The 23546-nt window shown below is 42.5% G+C and overlaps 1 protein-coding gene across 1 annotated transcript in view; it reads right to left on the bottom strand.

The window, feature by feature from the left end:
* Window positions 1-23546, bottom strand: part of PEX14 (peroxisomal biogenesis factor 14) — a 68368-nt gene that overhangs the window by 30105 nt on the left and 14717 nt on the right. Inside the window, exon 2 of the mRNA XM_056508211.1 lies at window positions 5641-5725. Within this exon, the coding sequence (XP_056364186.1) occupies window positions 5641-5725 (85 nt within the window). The remainder of the gene's footprint in view (window positions 1-5640; window positions 5726-23546) is intronic.

Below are 23546 nucleotides of genomic sequence, written 5' to 3'. Positions count from 1 at the left end.
TTATCAGCACCGGGCAAACACAGCAGAGTGCCACAAATGGATGTGATTACCACTAACGCTGATTTAGATAGGAACTGGTGTGAGTTTGTTAGCAATGACAGCTTTCATTCTCTCACTCCTCATTCTTAAGCTCCCTAACAAGCTCTTTGGGAGACAATCACATTTCCCCATTTATGCAGGGCTGTGTAGAGCCAAAGCTTGGATGGGAGGCACCTAAAGGACAACCTGGTTGCATGACAGGTGTAGAACACATTTGTCTTTAACCTAGCAAAATATTCTAAGGCACATTAGCTGTCTTGCACAGCCATAAACAGAGGCCCAACCATCTTTAGTAATTAAATATCCCACAGTGCTCCTCAAGAATCTTAGCAAATTTTTTACTCAGTAATTACATTCTCTATCCCTAAAGCTCCCTCTGCAAGATCACTTAGATAAAGTATTCTTCATTTCCTCTCCTAAAAATCACAGTGATGTTGAGCAGCTGCTGTCCTCCACCTCAGAGTTGGATGCTTTTTAGTGGGAAGCACAGTGAGATCTAGATCTCAGCATGATTGCGATAATGATAGATAACCCTGTAAACACCATCGAACATGCTCCATGCAACTAGCTGCAAAGTTTCCATAGTCAATGGGTACAATGTGCTCCAAAATCCTGAAATGAAAAGCATTAAACGCATCGTGAAAATGCAGAAATGTGCTGCCATTCAACCGCTACAGTCATTTTTGTACATCTACACAAGATGTCAGATTTACTTTATACTACTTGAACACCTGCTGCAAACTTCTTAAACAATCAGAAAGCACCTCCCTGCTTCTACCCATGCTAGTGAACTTTCTCTCACTGTGTGTTGATTTGTACTGGAAGCTTAAAATAATAAGCATGTTCTTGCAATAAGTTTTTGCTATCAGTACCTGAATTTCAGGTCTTGCTTGCAGCTTTGCAAGTGCAAGTGATGAGGTCTGCGCAGGCATTGGTATGAGCAGCTAGAGAACAAGTTACCTGGGCTGCAAGTCCAAAACAGGACCAGTTTCACTCACACAATCAATTGTGCAATTGTGCTGTGTCTTTAGCAGCTAGTATGGGCTATGTTTTTGATTTGTAATGCAAACAGTGAACAGATTAGCTCTGTTCCCTTGGCCAGCTGGGGACAGTTGACCCAACTTCTCATGCATTTCCAGCCTCCTCACTGCTGGAGAAGTGGGAAAAGCCTCGGCTTGAGGTGTAAGCACTGCTCAGATGCAGCTAAAACAGCCCTGTACTACCAACACTGTCTACAGCACAAATCCACCACAGCCCACACGAGCCACTGTGGAGAAGCCAACAGCAGCAGAGCAATGAAATAAGGCCCTTCCTCCTTTTCTTCACCATCTCTCAAACCCATATCCTGGCAGGAAGCTTGAAGAGAAGGACAAGTCACCTAGCATTCCTTGAGCAGTCCACAGTAATGGTCTAACCCCACATTTGTGTATCAGGCATGGTACTTTCTAGATGAGCATAAGATTTGCAGAGCCAGAGCAGTTTGGCCTGGAATAGGTATTTTGACACCACAGGTTACTAACTCTGTTTTTCTGGCTGAGTTGGCACTGGACTCTATTGGCTTGCATTGTATTTTCTTCTCAAGAAAAGCCTTTGCAAAAACTGTTTGAGCTTCACTGAGACACGTTAAAGAATTAATTACAAAGTAAAGCTGAAGGAGAAAATTAATTTTGGAAACATAAGAGGTTACTTTTCTTTTCCTCCCTTTTCTGAAAGTGGGGGAGGAAAGGCAGTTATTTTCATCTCCATGCTGGGGGCAGGAGCTGGGAGCTGTCCAGTCGATAACCTGGCCATCAGAACAAGGTTTGTAATTAAAAGGTCAGTGACCTGGAAAGCTGGGGCCTCACTCTCAGAGCTTCTCAGTAATGACGGCACTATTAAATTAAGACTGTTATGAAATCAATGCTAAAAAAGCTTTCATGGTAACGAGATTCCATTCAAGGACATGCAAACTGCCTCATGAAATGGACTTAAATTATGAAAAAAAGAAGAGTAATAAAAGAGGGTTAAATTGAAATCTGCTGAAGAATTTGCTTTCTTAAGCCCTCCAGCAGTGGACTGTGCCCCCTTCCCTCAGGTCCTGAAGGTGAGTCACTTCTTTGACAAAGGGGAAAATGCAGGTTCAACTTCTAAGAATGCAGACAACAGAAAGAGGAAGAAAATTAAGTCAGTTTTCGAATGGAGATTCTCGGGCTGACAGCATTTGTTCCAGGGGATCAAGTGCCTTTGAGCTCTGACTGGGAAGGGCATGTGGAATTAAATAATTTTTTCATCTCTTCAGAAATCACTACAGTCTGGCATCTTGACACTGGAAAAAAATTCTGGAAAACTGATGCACTGCAGAAAACCTTCTGAGTGGACATTTTCCCAACATAACTCAACAACTGTACATTAACTTGCTCTAATGCACCTCTGTTCTTCCATCACTATTATTTCTGAGCTTTGCATATGCTTTCATCAGTTTCCACAATCCCACTCTGGAAAGGCATTACTGTAGTGATTTTACAGATGAAGAGACCAAGCAACTAAGAAAACAGTTCTTCATCCAAGATGACACAACAAGTCTGTAACTTAGCAGTTTTCCCCTCCTCTGCCCCAAAAACCCAGCACCCTGAAAACAGAGCTTCCCATGTATAGTGCATTTCCACCCCGTTTCTCTGTCTTGCCAGAACTTAAGAGATTCAGAGACACCAAATTAACAAGGCACATGAGTTACCGGATGGGTAGCTGAGCAGTGCAGGACATCTGAGGCACAACAGTTAAATGACAGACACATTTCCATAAGGGTTTAAGCCCCACATGCTGTCTAATTACTCCCAAGGCGCCGCTGATTCTGTGGCATGTCATCAGCAGAATCAGCGAGTTGGACAAAAAACAAACAGCATCTTTTCTGCCTTTCTTTTCTTTCAGATACTCTGAGGGGAAACAGCTGTTTTTCCCTTCATCTGAAGAAGTTCATGATAAAAAGGAGGAAATGTCATAAATTACACAAAATGCCAGTGTAAGCTTCAAAGAAAATGATAAATGATTCTAATAACTTCATGTTTCTCATTAATGCCTCTGTATATGGGAGTTTAAAAGTGCTTAAGACAACAGAGAAATCTCATCTGACTTTTGAAAGCCCTTTTACAAATCCAGGATACCTTCACTCTCCCAACTGTCATCAATGCTGTATCACCCCCTGTGCCAGAGAGAGCAGCTCAGCACCACCTGAACTGCACAAAACCACGAACACCCAATTTTATCCTCTACAACTGTTTCACCAAACCCAGTCCAGCTGATAATCCTGCAAAAACTTTCATTGCTCATCTCACTGAAATGTACTAAGCCCAAATCCAGCTCCTATACTAAAAGGAAATAAAATTCAATCAGGCTTTTTGAGGAAGGAGATGCTTATAGAAAAAGAAGAAAATATAATAATTCTAGGCAGAACCACCTCTGTGAGTCTCAGAAGCAAAATTTCTTAAGCCAAGTCAGGCTTGCAGGACTTTATTCAACTGGCAGTGAGGACTTCTCTACCAGACAGCCTCAGCTGGGGATAAACATTCCACTGGGATGACAGGGACTGTACATCAGAGAATAGGGAAACAGTCCACCAAAGCCTGTAGTCCCCCATCCACTCGGCTAAATGAGCCGTGACATCTGCGTTCCGAGACTGGCTCTTTGTGCCAGACCACACAGGTACCACAGCACTGGGCACAGCTCACATTCCATATGGACATATTGCCAGTGACGGCTGGGCACAGGCACTACTGGACCCTACTCCTTCCTATCTGCCATGGCTAAGTTTAGAAAAAAAAATAATTAGTACAGAGGGAAGGAGGGCTAATTAACAAGCAGGAACAAACAAACAGTTCTACCAAACCATTTCTGCTCTTTAGTAATTATTAGCCAAGTAATTTATAAGAAGTATTAGTCCGGCCACAGTTCTCTGTGCCTCCATCTCCCCACCCTTCCTCTTCTCCCAGTCAGGGATTTATTAAAATTAAACAGATTAGATGGAGCTCCTGATACGAAAAACTGTTCAGTGAAGCCTGCAGTGGGGAAGTGCAGAGCAAACACCAGAGACATTTGTCTCTAAATTGCTCTAAATACCTTCTGCAAATGAAATTCTAACCCAGCTGTGTTGAGAGAGAAAATGAGGACTAACTGGTCATTGTCAGCACAGAAGAAGATCAGGCAGTTATAATATTGCACAATATACTGGGGGCTAAGGATCTCTCGGCAACAATAGATTTTGTATCAGGTTACCCTGGGTAATCAGCACAGCTTTTAGGCTCAGCTTTCCCTTGCTTCATTGCTTCGATGATAGAGTTGAAATCCCCAAGCTTTTATGATTAATTACTCCCCATAGGTCCACATATTTCAAGGAAAAACTCATGGCGTACAGCGACCAACAGGCTCCAAATTTTAATGTCATCCTGATGGCAGGGCAGAGCGAGCACCATACCTATGTGATTGGAATGTCCTCTTCACTGGCACCAGGACAAGCAGTGAGAGGAACACACTCCAAACAATGTGCCTGTGAACCACTTGTCATGACATCGCTGCCAAAGCACAAGGCTACCATTCCCTTCTAGGTCATCTGCTATTCAAGATGAGCACAGTGGTGCATGTACTTGAACTCTCTATCTCATGACTTCAGGTCTCAGGCATCTCAATAAGCAGTTTGTAAATCCAAACAGAAAAACACGCATTTCATAAGCTTCCCTACTTTTCAAAGCTCAAGATCTTTAGCTCCAGAATTTGATGTACCTTGAAGTACTTATGACTTCAATGTATATGTGGGTCACTCCCTTCTGAAGTTTGGAATCTGTATTTTCAGTATCATTTTAACACCTTACAGTGCTCCACAATGCACATAATTAACTTCAAATTAAAACTGCCATTATTTACATCTTGTGGTAAGCAATATGGTCCCAGGACTGTAGCAAAATATGGAGTGAACATCACCTGGAATGCACGGCAAGTTGTGGAATAAAAACTTTAGAAATGAAATAGGAACAAAAGATAGTTCCACCATGAGACGTAAAGTAAAATAAATTCTCTGTAGGCAATGACCAAAGTATGCTGCACCTCACTAAGATGATATAGGATTTGTCAGGATCTGTCTTCTATCCCTGCTATAGGAAAGGGCTAAACTCAGTCAGTAGTTTACCATTTCAGCCTGAAAGTCAGGTTGACCTCAAGCTTGACCTTAACCTGACCTTGTTGACTTTTACCAAGTTCTTTGCCTCTCTCTGGCTCTCTTTGGAAACATTTGACCTTTTCACCCAGAGATTGGCCATTCTAAAGCCAGTATCAGTAAGGTTTGAACTGACCAGCTAGTGCACAGCTCTGAACCATCCTTATTGCAGAAAAGATCTGATAGCAGTTAACTCAGAAATTTCCCATGTGTCTTTTGTACTCTACCATTCCACATCTGGTGCAAATATTGCACGAGCCAGTTGGGAAGAAAAGAGACTGATATTTCTTATAAACCTCAGATCTTCTTCTGAGACAGACTAATTGCTTTGTCCGTAACATCTAATATTCCATAGCAATACTTTACACTAATTCCACGTCCCTCATTATCATTGAGATCACAACCTAAGGAGCTCATACCTTTCTTCTTCAGGAATGCTCTTCTGGTTGCAAGAGGACTTTGGCGGACCCGTGGATTCTGTAAAAATTTCACTGCTGTCACAATCTGGGGAGGGTAGGAGGATTGGAGAAAAAAAAGAGAGAAAAGACCCAAGTTAGGTATGGTCAAATCCCTGTTTTATATTAGGCATTGTGGACTGCAAGGTAAGACAACACACCCATCACAGAGACAACACCACCTTTCAGAAATGGTCCAACACATGTCAGAGCTTGTGGTTTAACTCTAAACAGACAGCACAATTACTGTGTTTCAACCTAGAAGTTTCTTGTTTAATTACTTTGGGAGCAGCTCTATCTGTACAAAAAACTTCTTTATGATTATTAGGTGTTTCTGTTATTTATATTGTGATCTTCTTACCTATGTTGGCTCCTACAATTAAAGCCAATCTTGAGTCAATGCATGAGATCTGTAACAGCTGGCTTATTGTAATAATGCTTCCTTTCTATCTGACTTAAAGCTCCCTGCAGATTCTAAGACATTAAGGCCTTTTCTGTCATCATTCTAATTTATTGAAAGCAATAAATAAACCTCAGCTTCTCATGACTAGAGAAGCAGCAAATTCATATGTTTTGGATCACATAACAACAATCCAAAAAGTCACTTTGAAAGACACAAATGGGTAGGCAAGTATTTATATATATATATATATATGTGTATATATATATTTATATTCCACGCCAGCAAAAGCCCAGGTTACTTTTGTCTACAAACTGACATCTACATCCTTCTTTAAGGTGAAAGAGCACCTAAAACAGAGCACTTATTACAAGTAAAGAGTAAAGTCTGGGACAATACTCAGTGGCATCAACAACAGCACTAGATTTTTACCTTTCCATTTAATTCCAGTGAAAGGTATTTGATTTTTTTCTTCATATGGTAGTTCCATTTTCCACATACTTCCCTATATTGTTACACATGTTATTACATGTTACTGCATCAGTGATTCTCTCCACTTTTATACAAAAATATCTGTTCTGATTGTGGCATCATGAGGAATAATATGCTAACAACACATCCATGAGAACTAGTGGAAGAGATTACTTCCTTTCTCTAGAGCTAAAATTAACCATCCCAATAAGCTAGACCCATGTTATTCAGGTCTTTAAGAGTTTATCTTAAAATATAGTTTCTGGAATTCAGTTCCAAAAAGGTTTCCAAAACTCTGACAGCAGATAAAGAAGGGAAAATACAGCATCACTCCTGAAATCACTAAGTTTCACTTTGTGTTTGAATCAAAGGCTTGCATTTCTGGTCAGAGAGCAAAGTTCTGATGGGTTTAATGGCACTTTCAATGTACTCCTCAGTGCATTCCATCAATGTTTTTTTCTTTTAAATTGCATCTCTTATTTCTTTAAATACATTAATCAGGCTAGTGTAGGCAAAACGGATCCATTGGACAATGCAATAAACATGAATTATCATCTATCCAACATGCATAATGGCTTAAAAATACATAATAGCAGGTGTAGTTTAAATGATTAGTTATTACACCTGTGGTGGGTCTGATTCAATTGGGGAAAATCATCTTTAATAGGTTAAAAGGTTTAGATCACCAGGCTTCCCTTAAAGTGGCTGTAGAGAGGGTATGATGGAGTACGCTGTCATTACTAATTCATTTAAGAAAAACATGGGGGATACAGCAAAGAACAGCATAAACGAGAGAATCCAATTTAAACATCAGGTAAGGCAGAAAACACCTTTTAAAAAAGCATGATAAATGAATTTGGAAGAGAGATGAAATTGACATATTTATCTGACGGGAATTTGACAAAGTCCCAGCACACTTCAAAGTTGGGAGGATAAAATGAATGGGGTATTTTTAATTCTTTTCATTTTCTTGTTTTCCTGCATTTTTTCCTCAAGCTCCATTCAGTAATTTTGAACCACAAAACAGCAGAGCAAAACACCCCACATAAAGTACACTTTGGCTTCATTTATGTGCACTTGATCTGTCTGCAGCTGAAACGCAGGTGACAGGCAAAGAGCAGATTTAAACTGTGCTGATATTGCTGTGCCAGATGCAGAAATATAAAGCACCCAAACTAATAACCTTAAGATAATATGCTGAATAAGAAAGATACCCAAATGAGCAGCCCGACAGACACATGAACATATCAAAGCCACTCTCCTTCTAACAATAATTACTTGTTTGTGTCTTCAGATACTCCTTAACACTCCCTGCCACATTTAGTGAGATAGTCACGAACGGCCTGCAGACTTGCAGTTCTGCAAGCTCTTATATTTAATTATCAATTTTTAAGTATTACAAAACCCGTGAGAAATAAGCAGTATTTTTCATTGTGCTATTTCAATCACAACCATGTGAACATCTCATTGACTCTAACCCTTTATTAAAGCTTACTTTTGCCGTATAAAAATGTAAACATTTCAGTAGTAAATTTCAGTCCAAAATAAACTTCTATTTTATCTCTCCCCTGCATTACTTCCTCCATTATTCACAGCCTTTTTAATCTTAAAACAAAATGAAATTACAAGAAACAACAAACTCCATAAAAAGAATCCTGGACATGTATTCCTCCCTCCGGTAACCCCACGTTTCTCATACTGTGTTTGCATTTACCCCTGAACATTCACTCCTATAGGCTGAGCTGAAATGTCTTCAATTTTTATAATTAATCTTGTATACATGAGCAACTTACAAAGCAATTTTGGCCATGTCAAAATGCCAATATTTTGAACAAACATACACAAGAATTTCCCTACCTTCTATGGATCATTTTCTTTGCACAAACAAGAGCAACTGCACTCCATAATTTAAACAGCAGAAAAAGGAGGAGGAAGATGAGAAGACTTGCAGTCCTGTGTACAGCCAAAAAAATCATGTGGCAAATAGCACTCTGACTCAGCTGCTAACATTGTTCCATACTATTTCTGTAGCATTTGTAACACTTCTCCAAATTTTTATGGTATTAGGGCACTGCCAAATAATGAGCCCTGTATCACTGCACTGATTCTCAGATTGCCAGCACGCACTGCAGAGCACACTGGCTTTATCTAATGCGTCAGGTGCACACTTGTATTAAAGAAAGAGTGGAATTGGCTTTTAAAAGCCAGTCAGTCCCACAAACTTGCTTTCCCACCACCACCTCTCCTGCAGTGACAGGATCCATAAAGACAGCTTTCTGACTGGGTGGAGATGGGTGGAATCCTGCAGCAGGTCCTGTCCCACAGTTTGATTTTCCAACTCAAAGATCAATGTCATTATTCAAAGACTGTATTTGCAACTGGATAAATGACATAAATTCAGGCCAAATACTCTGTTTCAATGTCAAAGATATAAAATAAAGACAGAAACTTTATTGCAGATACTATGGGAGAGCAGAGGGCTGGCAAACTCTGGGCCAAAGCACAGCACTTGGACTTTAACTTAGCGGCCAAGGTCCTTCAATCCTCATTTCCCTACCTTTTGTGTTAATGGGGAAGCTAAAGACAGCCTTATTCTTATTGTGCTCAAAGCTGCAGGGTTTCCAATAAAGCAATCTAAGCTACTTAATCAGTTGCTTGCCTTAAAAAAATAAACCATGAAATTTAAAATACCGTGGCAAATGCCCATTTTCTATCAACTCAAAAAAATAAAATTAACAGAAATGTAAAAGTTCTTCACCAATAAAAGTTACACAGGATTTGGTAAGAGAGCTCCATGTGGGAAGCAGACTCAAAAGCCACCAGGAGTGCAGCCTGTAAGAGCTCTAACAGATTTCCTAATACTGGGAACCCTCTGTAGGTTATTACTAAACAGCATTTGTTGATAGACTGAGACTTTGAGATGACCTGTGATGTAAAGGTTGGGTTTGAATTATACGTTGCAAGGGATGGTATTTTGTCTTTCTGAGTGGATCTGTATCTGTTTAAAAGCAACACTTCTTTTCATTAAGCAGAGGCGGCCCAGGCCATGAACTATGCACAGACAGTTTACATTACATGTGCGGAAGCAATCAACACTGGCAATATACATGACGTATGTAAAAGAAGTTGGAATTAATTTTTTCCAGTGTATTAAAAAATAATAATATGGCAGTATCAACAAACACTCAACCTATTTCAGCCAGACCAGAAGGCCACAGCTATAGGGCAAATGGAACTGATCAATATATTAGTCCACAGCAACACCCCCTCAGTGTACGGCTGTATGTTTGCAAGGCTCAGAAGATTAAATTGTCTGTGAAAGGTTTCTGCACTCCTACTCTAAAGGAGATACCCAGAATCCTGTTAACAAGCATCAGGCTGAAGCTAGCTTACGTTTTAACAAGGGCTGACTTAAAAGCCTGGCACAACAGTGAACAAGAAAACTCCTTGCAGCTGAAAGGCTGTGCTTTAGTAAGAAATCAGTGCCCTGCCAGGACCAACTTGACAAATATGGTTATCGGTGGCACACGGAAATAGTTGCAAAGCAGCTGTTAATCAGGGAAACACATCATGGAACGCTGATGCCAGCACTCGGGAAAAATGCAAGGGGCTAATTATGAAGCCGTATATCTCAGTAAGGAGGCAGCGCTCCCGTGTCCCAGCGTGCTCCCGCCCGCCTGGCTGGGGCACGGTGCTGGGTGTGGGACACTGCTGCTCCTCCAGGACAGACCTGGTCCTGATCAGGGATCTGCACCCAACTCGGTGAAACCCCTGTGCCACACTGTGCCAGCACTGCTGCTCCTCCAGGCCAGATCTGGTCCTGCTCAGGGCTCTGCACCCCAGCTCTGTGAAACCCCCGTGCCACACTGTGCCACACTGCTGCTCCTCCAGGACAGACTTGGTCCTGATCAGGGCTCTGCAACCCAGCTCTGTGAAACCCCCGTGCCACATCATACACTGCGCTCCTCCAGGACAGACCTGATCCTGATCTGCGATCTCCACCCAACGCTGTGAAACCCCTGTGCCACACTGCTGCTCCTCCAGGACAGACCTGGTCCTGATCTGGGATCTGCACCCCAGCTCTGTGAAACCCCTGTGCCACGCTGTGCCACACTGCTGCTCCTCCAGGACAGACTTGGTCCCGATCAGGGCTCTGCACCCTTGCTCCGTGAAATCCCTGTGCCACACCAAACACTTGCCCTTTGTACAGGAATCACCTTCAGGTCAGTCAGGGGAGGAGGAACGCTCTGAAGCTCCTGTGATTTCACTGAGATTTAAATGAAAACATACAGAACCCCAGGAATTACTTTGGTTGAGACACAGCCTAAAAACTGACAAAGTTCAGCAGAAACATACACAAAAGAAGGCCACACACACATAAAGGCCACCAAAAAAACACGGAAAGAAATAACCAACTGAAAAACAAGTAAAAACACAACAATAACACAAAAAAAACCAAAAATAAAAATTACAAGACCTAAAAGGGGAAATCCTAGGTTCTCAAAGCTTGGACTGTGAGTGACACTAACTCAGAGGCACCCACACGAAGGGTGAGGAACCTGGTCCCTTCTGTGTCCCTGTCATGGGTCCCACTCAGCCTGAAGAAAACGAGGTTCAGGGGGGACCCTTCTGCTCTCTGCAACTCTGTCAGGAGGTTTTAGCCAGGTGGGATTTGGGCTCTTCTCCCAGAAAACAAGAGACAGGACAAGAGGACACATCTTAAGCTGCATCTGGGGAGAAGAGTGGACACCGGGAAGAATTTGTTCACAGGGTGATTCGACATTGGAAGAGGCTGCGGTGGAGTCACGGTGCCTGAAGGCCGTCAGGGAAAGCCCGGCCGCGGCACTCCGTTCTCAGGGCAGTGCTGGTGCCAGGCTGGGCTCCGTGGGCACGGAGCTCTCTCCAGCCGCCCCGTGAGGGCGAGGTCCCCCGGCCCTCACGGCTCCCTCACGGCGGACCCCGCGCGCCCCCTGGCGGCGCAGCCGCCGCCCCGCTCCCGCCGTCAGAGCCCAAAATTAAGTGTTTTCACTCAGTGGAAATGAAATGTTTTGCAAGATGAAACAGAAAGAAAATTGAGGTTTTAGGTAATTACTAGTTGGCATTTACATATCACAGGCTGGTTCAACACCTATTCATTTTCCTCTTTTATTTTCAATTTTTTAAAATTGCTCATTAAAACGAACACATGACAGGGACGGGGGGAAAAAATTGCTCTTCCTCTTTTTCCTGAGGACTAAAAAATCCAGATCTACTTTAAATACATTTATCTATAATTATCACATAAAAAAAGCCTTACTTAATTTACATGAATAGGGTGACCAAAAAAAAAATTTAAAAAAAATAAATTTTCTGCAAGGCAGCAAGAAGCACATGTGAGCGAGCTGTCGGAGTGTTGTGCCTGCGGAGCGGCGGGGCCGGGCTGCAGCGGTGAGCGCGGGCGCTGTGCCCCATGCCAGGCAGCCACCCAGCGCACCAGCTCCGCTGGCACTCTGCTCCTGCGGCCCTCAGCCCTTCTGCGGCTCCCGCGACAAACTAGGGACTCCATACAGGCCCCCTCTCCACTTCTTTGTTCCAGGAGCTATTCCACACTTCCTCCAGCTGCTCCTGAAGGCGTGACCTTTCCACCTCCCTCATTCACTCAGAATAAGCCTTTCCTCACATAATCTCCGCAGCTCCAACCGTGCTCACAGGCTCACAGTTCGCTGTACTCTCCACTCAGATTCCCTTTGTTCAATTAAATACATCCATCCCATGCAAAGCCCCCTTAATTTTCCTGCACCCTTCAGCTTTTTTTTAATTTTAACCTTGTGAAAGTCTCATTTAACCCCACAGTGCATTTTAGGATACAATTTGTATGAAAAAATGCTATATAAAATAAAGTTTTATTGTGTCATATGTTAAGGACATAAAACATCCCAGATAGAAGTACAGGAGCTGACATGATAGACTAATATATTTTAAGGTCTATTGTGTAAATATGTATTTAGGGAATTCTAAAGCATGGTATTATTGACCCAAGTCTCTCTTAAAACACATTGATATATGGAGTAAAAACCCTTACGAAAAGTAGCAACTTCATCTCTGTAGCAGTCACCTTTCAAAGTGAAATATCTGTCATCTTCAGTTTTTTATAATTTAATGGAGAACACTGTGGACATCTTGACAAAATCCCTGTCTTTTTAAGAGGAGTAATATTCAAGCTAAACTTATGCATAAACCTAAAAAGAACCAGAAACTTTTACAAGTATATTAAAAGAAACGTAAAATAACTATTTTTATTTGCAAGGAAATGTGCTAGATATGTATTTTTTGAGTTCAGAAGTACACCTACAAATAAGACTTCATAACATCAGGCTTAACACAATAAAAACTGTTACAGGGAAGTGATAAATGCTGGAAAAACATTTTATAAGAAATATGAGCAGAAAAGCAAACTAAATGTATTAAACTGATAATGCAGCTATAATAAATTTAACCAGTGAGAAGCATGAACCTTTTTTCTAGAGTTCAAACATTTTAACTTTTTATTGAAGAGAAATCATCTCACTTTTGGAGGGAAAATAAACTTTGAAAATCTCGTTTTTGTACGTCTGCCTGATCTGAAGTTGCAAGCTCCCTGTAATGCCCAGAAGCACCAAAGAAGGAATTGCAGCGAGATGAGCAGGGTGGGGTGGTGGGGGACACGGCCTGTAATGATTTGTGTTTACAGAGAACAGCAACAACGCCGGGATCCCCAGGGTAAAACAGGGACTAACTGCAGGGCTGGGGATAAAACAGGGACTAACTGCAGAGCTGGGGTAAGGCAGGGACTAACTGCAGGGCTGAGGTAAGGCAGGGACTAACTGCAGGGCTGGGGTAAGGCAGGGACAAACTGCAGAGCTGGGGATAAAACGGGGACTAACTGCAGAGCTGGGGATAAAATAGGGACTAACTGCAGGGCTGGGGTAAGGCAGGGACTAACTGCAGAGCTGGGGATAAAATGGGGACTAACTGCAGAGCTGGGGATAAAACAGGAACTAACTGCAGGGCTGGGGTAAAGGAGGGACTAACTGCAGAGCTGGGGTAAAGCAGGGACTAACTGCAGAGCTGGGGTAAAGCAGGGATTAACTGCAGAGCTGAGTCATGCCCAGGATAAAACAGGCACTAACTGCAGAGCTGAGTCCTGCCCAGGATAAAACAGGCACTAACTGCAGGGATGGGTAAAACAGGGATTAACTGCAGGGCTGGGGTAAAGCAGGGATTAACTGCAGAGATGAGTCCTGCCCTGGATAAAACAGGCACTAACTGCAGAGCTGAGTCCTGCCCAGGATAAAACAGGCACTAACTGCAGAGCTGAGCCTCACGCTGTAGGCGAGGGAGCTGCTCCCCTCTGGGACAGCCATAACAAGGTCACGAAACTCCACAGGACCTAAGAGAGATGCCATCAGAAGGCCAAAGCTTAGGAAAGAGAAGCAGCTTTTTAGAACTTTCCATGACAGTTCCCAATTTCCACAACTCGCTTCTCCCTTCTCACAGAAGGAAGCTTAGGGATCACTGGGTGTGCTGTAAAATTAATGCTGTTTGAGCTCAGTCACTCCAAAGGAATGTAGCAACCTAGAGTCCAAGGTGCTCACTACAGCAGAACTAGTACCAGTCCCGGGCTCCACAACTGAAAAAAATCCACGACCCAGGTTCAAGGAGAGCAGATGACAGCACCTCCAACTCTCACCTTTCTCTCTCTATCCCTGCTGCCATTACTGCAGCTTTCAGAGAAATCCCTTTTACCCTGTTCCCTTCACATGTGTAGAATGTAAAAACCAATGAAACTATAATTTATTACATTTTCATTCTTCTAACTGCAGGGCAGACAAGGACTGCAGGGTGTTCATTCACATGTTAGGGAGCTGGAGAATGATGTGAGGATAGAAGTCTGTGTCACACCTAACAATTGTGCCTAAGTACTTAAAATCACTATTGAATGAGAGACTCCAGAAGGCTGAATCAAGCAGAGATGCACCAGAACAGGAGCACTGTTCACACTTACTCAGATCCTTCTAATTCCACAGTCAAGGGACTGGACAAAACCAGTGATACAAAGATTTAGATTCAGTCCAAGAGGATTCCATCTGTGGAGGAAGCTATGAAGATGTTTTAGACTGAAAAGACTCAAATAAAAAGAAAAAACATCAAGTTACTTTTCCTCAAACCTCCTATTTCAAAAACCCCATTTCACAGAATTTTTAAAAAACAGGGAATGTAGATTAGAGAATTAATGCTTTCCTTTCAGCAATAAAGCCCCAAACAATTAGGGCTGAAGTCAGAGGGCTGAGGTGATGTTAGGACAAGGAAGATCTGAATGAGAATAAATATAGGAGATACTGAAGGAAACTATCTGGATCACCAGAATCTAACAAACAAAAGGCTTCATGTTGAAAACATTAAAGAAGCTGGAAATTGTGACAGGTGCACAATAAATCATGCAAACCACAGCAGTTGGGAAGAAACAGTAAAAGGAGAAGGACTTAAAACACTGGAAGACCTTTTTGTACATTTATTTTTTTACTTAGAGCTCTTTGGGACAAGAATGGTCGTTTTCCTCTGCATTTGCACAATTCCTGGTGCTGGTCTGCAACCAGCCTCCTCGACATTTATTACAACACAAATAATAATAAAGACTGAGCAGACCATGCACTTTGTTCCTGCTGTTAATTGCCCCATTAAGGGAAAAACGAAGTAAGGGGCAAGAAGCCTGATTGGCCAGAGCTGCCCCGTCTGTGGGGACTGCAAGTGGAATAATTTTATAGATTCAGAAGCAGCTGCGTCCCTTGTCTTTGTCCAGTTCTCAGCAGAACAGAGCTCACATCACACAATTCCTCCTGCAAATCTAACAGCCTCCACCACCAGCCTCAAAAGCAACTGAGCTTCCTTGTCAATTCTTATGTTGCTTCCTCTATAACAGGGGTGAAACACAGTAAAATGGCAAACATGAGGAACATTTCCATGGTAGCTGTCCAGACCATAAATATTCTGCAAACAATGGTCCCACTTCATTTTCCCCTGGGGTCAATCTAGCATTGTTCATGGATGTTACATTCACTGCTTAAAGAAACAAAGCACAGAAGTGTCAGGACAAATCCAGGATGCTGCTCAACCTATGCAACACTGTCTGTACCAAAAAACTGCACGTGCCAAAAAATCCAGCGAACTGATCACCTATTCTTCTTTCTCAAAACACCTAAGTAAGATCCCACCATCCCAAACTGAGCTAAAACATCCAAGAGAATTAATTCTACAGAGAATTAAACTGACGCCTGTGTGCTTGTCCAAATTCTTACACAGAAATTTGGGTCCAAAGCAGGAAGGCCTGAAAAATCAGAGACAGCTCAAAACAGTACTTCTACTGGTTTTTATTTTTCTCAAACCTTGGCACAGCCAGCATATGTCAGGGACTATTATAATTATGCTCTTTATGTGCTGAAAAATTAATAAACAATTACTCACTTCAGGAAAAAAAAAGAAAGCAGCCATTTCCTTGACAAATGCTGCAGAAAGCATCAACAATCTCTCTGAAATCTGGGTTCACAACGGGAATTAACACCAAGGGAAGAACGGCCACTGCTGCTGCAGACTGCAAGGACTGGAAACCCGAGGCTGTAATGCAGTTTGCTCAGGAGTCTGCACCTGATCCAAAGGAGCTACAAAGCATTTTTATATCTTTGCAACAGGAAAAAAATATATTCAGTCTTTAATGCTGCTTTGGCTCAAGTACAGGTCCGTCAATCGATTTCCATCAAGCCACAACATCCAAAATTTGGCGTTAGAAACACACTAGTTTCAATCCCTCCAGGGCCAAAAAGGGCTTCTACACTGCCTTTGTGGCTGGAAAACCTCTGCTGTGGTAGGAAGCCAAGCTCACCTTTCCAGGAAAACATGGAAAAGATAAAAAATACACTTTCCTGAGCAAATGAATGAGACAGCAAACATCTGGGATCTTGACAGATTCTTACAGAAATTTATTCACAGCCTAAATTTTGACTAAAATCTGCCATTCAGTAAGCTCTTCCCTAAAATACTGGCAAGTACTATATTAAGTTCCTTGAGAATCCACAGGGAACTCTGGCACACTTGCACTGAAAGGCTTCCAATATTCCTTAAAAAATTAAATAAGCTAAATAAACCCCGCATATCCCTTTTTAAGCAGATCCACACTACAGAGTCTTCTCCCTGCCTTAAATCAATGGTAACCCAATTCAAATGCCTTAGAGCTCTGTCTGAGAACTAGTGGAGAGATCAACGCTTTTTATCTTAAGGATTATGGATCACTCCCTGGGTGACTAACACACCCAGCAGCCCATTAGAACCAGCACAAAGGGCAGCTGCTCCTCCTCCCACCCTGGACTGCAGAAAGCAGCATATAAAACTTCACCCCTTCACGCTGCCTGCCTTGTTTCATACTCTAAACACACCAAGATTTATTAACCTTTACAGTAAAAACAAATAAAATGATGATGAAGTAAAAACACAGTGATGTAAGGGCTGCAGCTAGCACCGTTTATCTGTGGAAATCCAATTAGTGCTCAAGTGGCAGAGATACCTGGAAAAGTGCTCACAATCAAATCAAAAAAAGATACAAAAACATTAACCTGATGGCTAAAAACTCCACATTTAAACATTTAAAGTAATAAGGGTGCTTTTACTGAGTATTTTCTATATTTCATTAGGTCCCAAATTGACGAGGAACCCCAGAGATGCATTTCCTGGGCTTTTGGATCCTTAGACCAAACGCTGGACTTTGCTGGTGATGTTGTAAAACACAAAGAGTGTTTCTTGCTAGAACAGCAAACTTCTTTATGCAGGAGCACATGTGCACAACTGCACATGCAGGAAATGCTGGAAAGCCTGTGAGGATGTTCTTTGATCTGACACACTCATTCTGTACTCACCACGATGTGAGCAGAAATGCTGCTGTTGTTTGAATTGTTTCTGCATGTAAGAATATCTGGATTTCCCTGCACAGCTGTGCTTTACCAGAAACTCTTCTCCCAAAGCCATGGCCCCTGTCCCTTGCTGGGAAAGGGACCACACTGGTGAGAGGGTTGCTAAAAGACAAGCACGCCCTGCACACCTTGCTGGGCTCCAAAAGGAGATGAGAACTCAATATATAGATGAGTCAAGCCCCCAGCAGCAGGGCCCTCAGATTAGGTCTGATTACAGGACTTACAGAAAAAGCACCCAGCACAATGTCCCTGCTGTGCCCTCTGAACATTGTGACTCTGCTGCTTTCTGCCACCATTAAATTCACTTAAATTTATTAAAAGAGGAATCAGGAGAAAGTCACTGTCAATGAAAGAAGAGCAAACTTCTGAGTAACACGGTCTCTAAAAGAACAGAACAAGAGACAATAATTTCACCATTTTGGGAACATCTAATAGAACCTTCCCCATTGGGTGTGCTTATGGCAGAACACTGCACTTGCCCCCAGTATCCACTTCTGCTCTCAGGCTGTACAGGAGTTGGATATACACATCCAGAATAGACTGCATTAAATGCAAAATAAAATGCACTAAAATGCCATTCCAAGGTGAATTAATTGAGTTAAAAGAAGCAAATTCCCTTGAATTATACAGAAAAATAAATTTTATTTTGTATTTTTCTATCTATTTTTAAAAGTCCAAAGTCTTTATCACCTTTGCAGGGGTATTTCATGAGAGATCACTGTCAGGATTTTTATTTTATGCTAATCCTTAACTTCTTTCTTTGCAACATGAATCCACTGCTCAGAAATAAATTTAAGACTCAAGAATATCATATGAACAACTTGGGCTGTACTTGGTACCAGAAAAATAGTTATTTCTTGACTTCTTGACAGTTTCCCTGGGTTGCCACTCCAGCTCAAATGCTCTGAACAGACTGGTCATACCTGTGCTATTCCCTTTCTGCAGAGAATATTCATGAATTAGCTTTCATGTGCCCCAGAGTGCAACTTGTTTTTAGGGAGAAATTTCTACATCTCTTTAACTTTTGTACTTGGTACGTAGCAAATGACAAAGAAGAATATGATACCCAGAATTTAAACACTGAAATACAAAATGTTTAACATAAAAAATTGTAGGAAAAAAATCCTGTATAAAACAGATCCAACACAGCAACATTTAGATTCCCCTCCTCTCCATCCCCTGTAACCAACAGGGATGAGAATAGGGTAAAAATCAGTAGTGAGAGACCTCCTGCTCTTGTCTGGAGTATAAAGAGTCCTGGATTATTATTCTGCATTTGCATGTGGCAGCAAATGTGTAAATGTTTTAATAATACAAAAATCCCAATAGAGTGGAGGAAGAGGATATGAAAGAAAGAAATACAAGGACATTTACTTTCTTGAGAGTGAGATAGAAAGGAAAAGAGGAGAGGAAGATGACACGATAAGGGACAAAGCTTTTCTGGGGTATATCTGGAAAAAGCTAAAAGAGAAATCATTAGGAAGCCCACAGTGCATCTACAGTGATACAGTGTGGATCAATTCATTTAACACTGCCCTGTACATTTACAGAAAAGGACTTTTGATATAATAAAGGCTCATAAACACACAGAAATTGGGTTAGACCTGTTTCAAATTCCTGCCAAACAATGGTTCAGAAAAATGAAGCTCTATTTTAATTAGCTCGACTCAAGAGTGATTTGATAACAGCAGATACTGTCTGGATGCTTTCAGCTTGATGGGCTCCACATACATGAACTTAAGAGTGGCTTTGATGCAATTAGGTATCTCCCTCTCCTTTAACATGTGCTAAGCTGAACCAATGGCTGTGTCTATTTAACATCTTGAACTAGAGGGGTATTGACACTCCTCAGCATTCTTCTCCCAAAGAGAGGAGCTGAAGTGAAGCAGCTTATCTGGGGCTTCCCCACAGCTCCAGCAAGTTGAGGACAGAGAGGAACAGGCACCAGTTCACTGCTCACAATGCAATATTCACATCTCACCATTAGGTCTGTTTCTACCACAAACCACACTTCTGGCATGTCCTATTTGCAGGCTTGGTTAGTCCCAGTCAAAAAATCTGCCCTGTCAATTGCTGCTTCAAGTCATGTCATTTTCTGTAAAAGCAAGAGGGATTCAATAACGATTCCACACATCCCTTTCAGTGCAGTATTCCCAGAAGATACTCCATAGACACACTGCACCATGAGAGGGGCTTCCATGGTACAACTCTCCCACCTACTTCCTTTCAGCTTCCTTTTAGAGACAACTTCTATTCCTGGAAATATTTGTGCACTGACACCTTAGAGGCCCCTCTGCCTCTCTGAAGGGATGTACCTGCCTCACTGTGCAGCCAGAAAGCACAGGCATTTGCTAAAGGACACATGCAACATAGGAGCTGCTTTAATGCACCAGGGACAAGGCTAATAGGAGGTCTTGATTTGTTAATTATCTGTCAGTTTGTCACAGCTGGGCTGCAAGGAGTGGGTGAGGGGGAATCTTTCTGCTTGGTTCTTTCTCTAAATGCTGAATTAGGCTGTCAAAACCTTCATCCCACCACAAGACGCAGTGAAAAGAAGAGCCAGACTATCCTTTTCTTCTTCCTTTTCCTAGCAGGATATGCTGCTTCAGATGTCCTAGCCTCCCACCATGACTGCAGAAATGTATACTGCATAGAGAAAATGACCTTCACACCATCACACCGTGCCCCGTTTAGTCAAGGGACATTAGCAGGCCTGAGCAGGATAAATCAGAGAGGAAATCCCAGTGCCAAGGGAGCACACAGGAGGCATTTATTTCATAAGGAGCCCTAAAATTGCTCCCTGCTTGAATCAGCCATTTCCAAGCAGGGTTTTGGAAGGCAGAAGGCCTGGCCCCTGTAAGAGCAGACAGATATACATGGAGTTACAGAGATAAAAAGGTGGAGTAGTGTCAAGATTCCCTTTCTTCTCACATCTCTGCCCAACATAATCTACGTAGGGGGGAAAGTTCAAGCTGTGAAATGGGATAATGTATGGAATAGCCCCATGGAGACAGAGCTAGAAAATCAGAAAGCAGGCTGTGATACAGCAGCAGAATTTACTATAAATGCTTATACCTCCTAACCCAGCTAAACGTGGCTGCTGAGCCATGGGAGCCCAGGGAGATCCCCACCCACTTCTCTGCTCTCCCTGCAGGCCACAGCCAGAACATCCCATCACCCATCCTTTCCTCAGCAGGATTATGAAAAATCCCCCGCAGGAGCTTCCCACGCCAGAGCCGCGGGACACACCCCTTCCTACTGTGCCAGCCTGGGAGGCTCCAGTTATTCCCCGTACACATGGGCACCCTGCTCCACGTGGGAAACACAGAGCATTCCCTTCTGCCTCTGTACAGGGGATCAGAGCCACAGACCCGCCAGAACTGGACAAAATGACCATGAACATTCCTCATTCCAACAGTTCAATAGTTACAAAAGAGGTGTCTTATTAACATTTGTATATTTTATACATAGGACAGCCAAGGAGCACACACGTATGGTCAGCACACAAGTCGAATTCTCAAAACAGTTTTCATCTGTGCACCATCTTCTCCTATAGTTGGAAAAACTGGTGGTTTTCATTTTTTTATCTAAAATCCTTAGAACTAACATTTCATTTTCTAGCATGATCCACCCATCACTATACAGCACACCAGCTGGAAGGACAGAAGACCTACATATTCCCTGAGTGATTATTTATTCCTGATCACTAAAACAAATGACACATTTTGCACAGACAGTCTTACTTTCCCCAGATGGGGTCTACTGAGAAATCCACTGGGGACAAAGTAACTGTCTCTGTTTCTTCAGGTGAAGTTCACAGATCCATTTTGGGCAATATTTCCAGAACTTAACCCCAGAAAATAAACCTTGCTAAAGCACTGCTTCTCAAAATTTATGCAAGCTTGACTCCCTTCTTCATTCATTTATTGTGGTGGCACATCCCACATTCCTCAGCTGAGATGGCATCAAGTTCCTCCAGGAAAAGAAGAGTTACTGAAGTAAATGCTACCTCTTCAAACTAGGAGGAACAGAGCCCCAAACAGCAATTACAAGTAGAAAGCTGTTTACTGGTGAGTGACTTTGTGACTTCCTTTGAAGCCTTTGCATCCTTTTGGAGTTCTAACCTAAGTTTGAGAAATTCTGCTTTAAGGAACTTGACTATAAAGAGACCTAGTAGTGGTGATGCCAATGTGATGACACAGCACTGCTCCCCACCCTACACCTACAGAAGAGTTCAGGAGCAATTTCCCTGCAGGTGCTGGTGGCACCAGCCCCTCTGCCCCACAGTGATACCGGCTCCTGCTGCTGGGATGATGCTGGAGATAACAACCCAGCAGCATTGATAATATAACCAATGCAGCAGTCAGCATTAATTATCCCAAACTACTACAGGGCAAGGCCTCTTAAAACATCTGTCTCTCAATCTTCTGGCCTTTAATAAAACCACCCTCCCAGCCATAGGGTGTAACTAGAATTGTACATACACATGTGCATGCAAAAACACACATGCATAACGAGAGATTCAGGTCCTCATTAAAAAATTGAATAAATAAGAATTCACTAAGGAATTCTGCCCAGGTCTGATTTCCAGATCTGGTTTTGCAGCATTCTTGCCCACAGCCTGAAGAGCTCTGGGTGCCTCCCTATCCCTCTCCAGCTGCACCATCCTCTTCAAATTCAGACTTCTTGCACCTATAATTACTAGGTGCTCTGTGCCAGGCTCCTTTAATTAACCAACCCAACTCTTCTCCCTTTGGGATCAGACTAAGCTCTTTTTTATTAGCTCCATCATTAGCTCCATCAGTATCTAGACCTAAACATGATACCTTATACCATTCCACGAGTGGGGCTGTAGGGTGCAAATGACCTCCAAAGCACCTGCCTGCAGGAGAGGCAGGAGAGGCAAGGCCCTCCTGAACTCAGGAGAAATGGCATGAGGGATGGATACACCACTTCCCAAATTTCAGTGCATCAGCAAAAATGACACAGCTCAAAATCTTCAGGAAAATGCATTGTGTGAGGGGACCTTGGTGCTTCTGCAGTGCTGAAGGTGGTTCAATCCCAAGAGCAGAGGAGAAAGAACAGAATAAATCCCTTGATTTGTCATTACACTGGAGCCAACCTTCTGATTTCCAGGGCTTCAAAAAAGAGCCAAACATTCCTGGAGTGCACTACTTCCCCAAACCTCACTCTCATACTGACAGTCTTACCAACTTCCATTCTCTGAAGTTGTTTCACCTGATTTCAAGATAAACTGCAGTCCACACAGGAAAACCTCAAATGTCAAAGTGCACCCTGGCCTTCTGTGGGCCCTGAGGTGTCCTGTAGGGAAGTGCTGATGCCCGAGAAGGGACAGAGCAGGAGGTGGGGGCAGAAGAGCTGGAGATGCCCTGGGATTTCTGGGGACAGGGGGACACTGAGCTGCACAGCTCTCCCAAGGAGATGCCAGCCATCGATCTCGGGACATACAACTTCCAGGAGCGTTCCTTATCTCAGAACAGCTTCTGCCACGGATTCCTGAATGCGCTTTAATGTTTAAATTATTAAATGCATTAATGTATTTACATTATTCAAGCCGTATGTGCATTTTTCTAAGATAATTTATGTATAAGAGCTTGAATGTCCATGACTGTTAATGTCTACAACCCTTCCTGTTCATTATTGATTCTGGAAGGGAAAAAAAAAGGCAGTGTTTTAATGCCTTATTTTTAATGTATTAAGAGTCTGAATAAGTGCATTCTCTTTTTTCTTTTGTAATTTCATAATTTAAGTAGTGCATTTATTAAACTGACACAGTATGAATTGTGGTGAAGTCTGGCACAGGTCCATGCTGCCAATGCAGCCCAACCGACCATCATGCTACTCTGCAAATCAAGCATGAGTTCAGCTCCTCGTACTCCAGCTCCTACTCCCTACCTGAAATCAGAAGGGACACAGACTATAAAGTCTTTTGAAAACACATTTTCTTTGCTATTTATGTGGCTTTTCTCTGCCATCTCCATTTTAAGTTGGTGATTTTTTTT

Source organism: Oenanthe melanoleuca, chromosome 21 (genome assembly GCF_029582105.1).
Source record: "Oenanthe melanoleuca isolate GR-GAL-2019-014 chromosome 21, OMel1.0, whole genome shotgun sequence".
Lineage (NCBI taxonomy): Eukaryota > Metazoa > Chordata > Aves > Passeriformes > Muscicapidae > Oenanthe > Oenanthe melanoleuca.
Note: the sequence above shows the minus strand (reverse complement) of the source record. Positions and strands in the feature narration are given on the sequence as shown.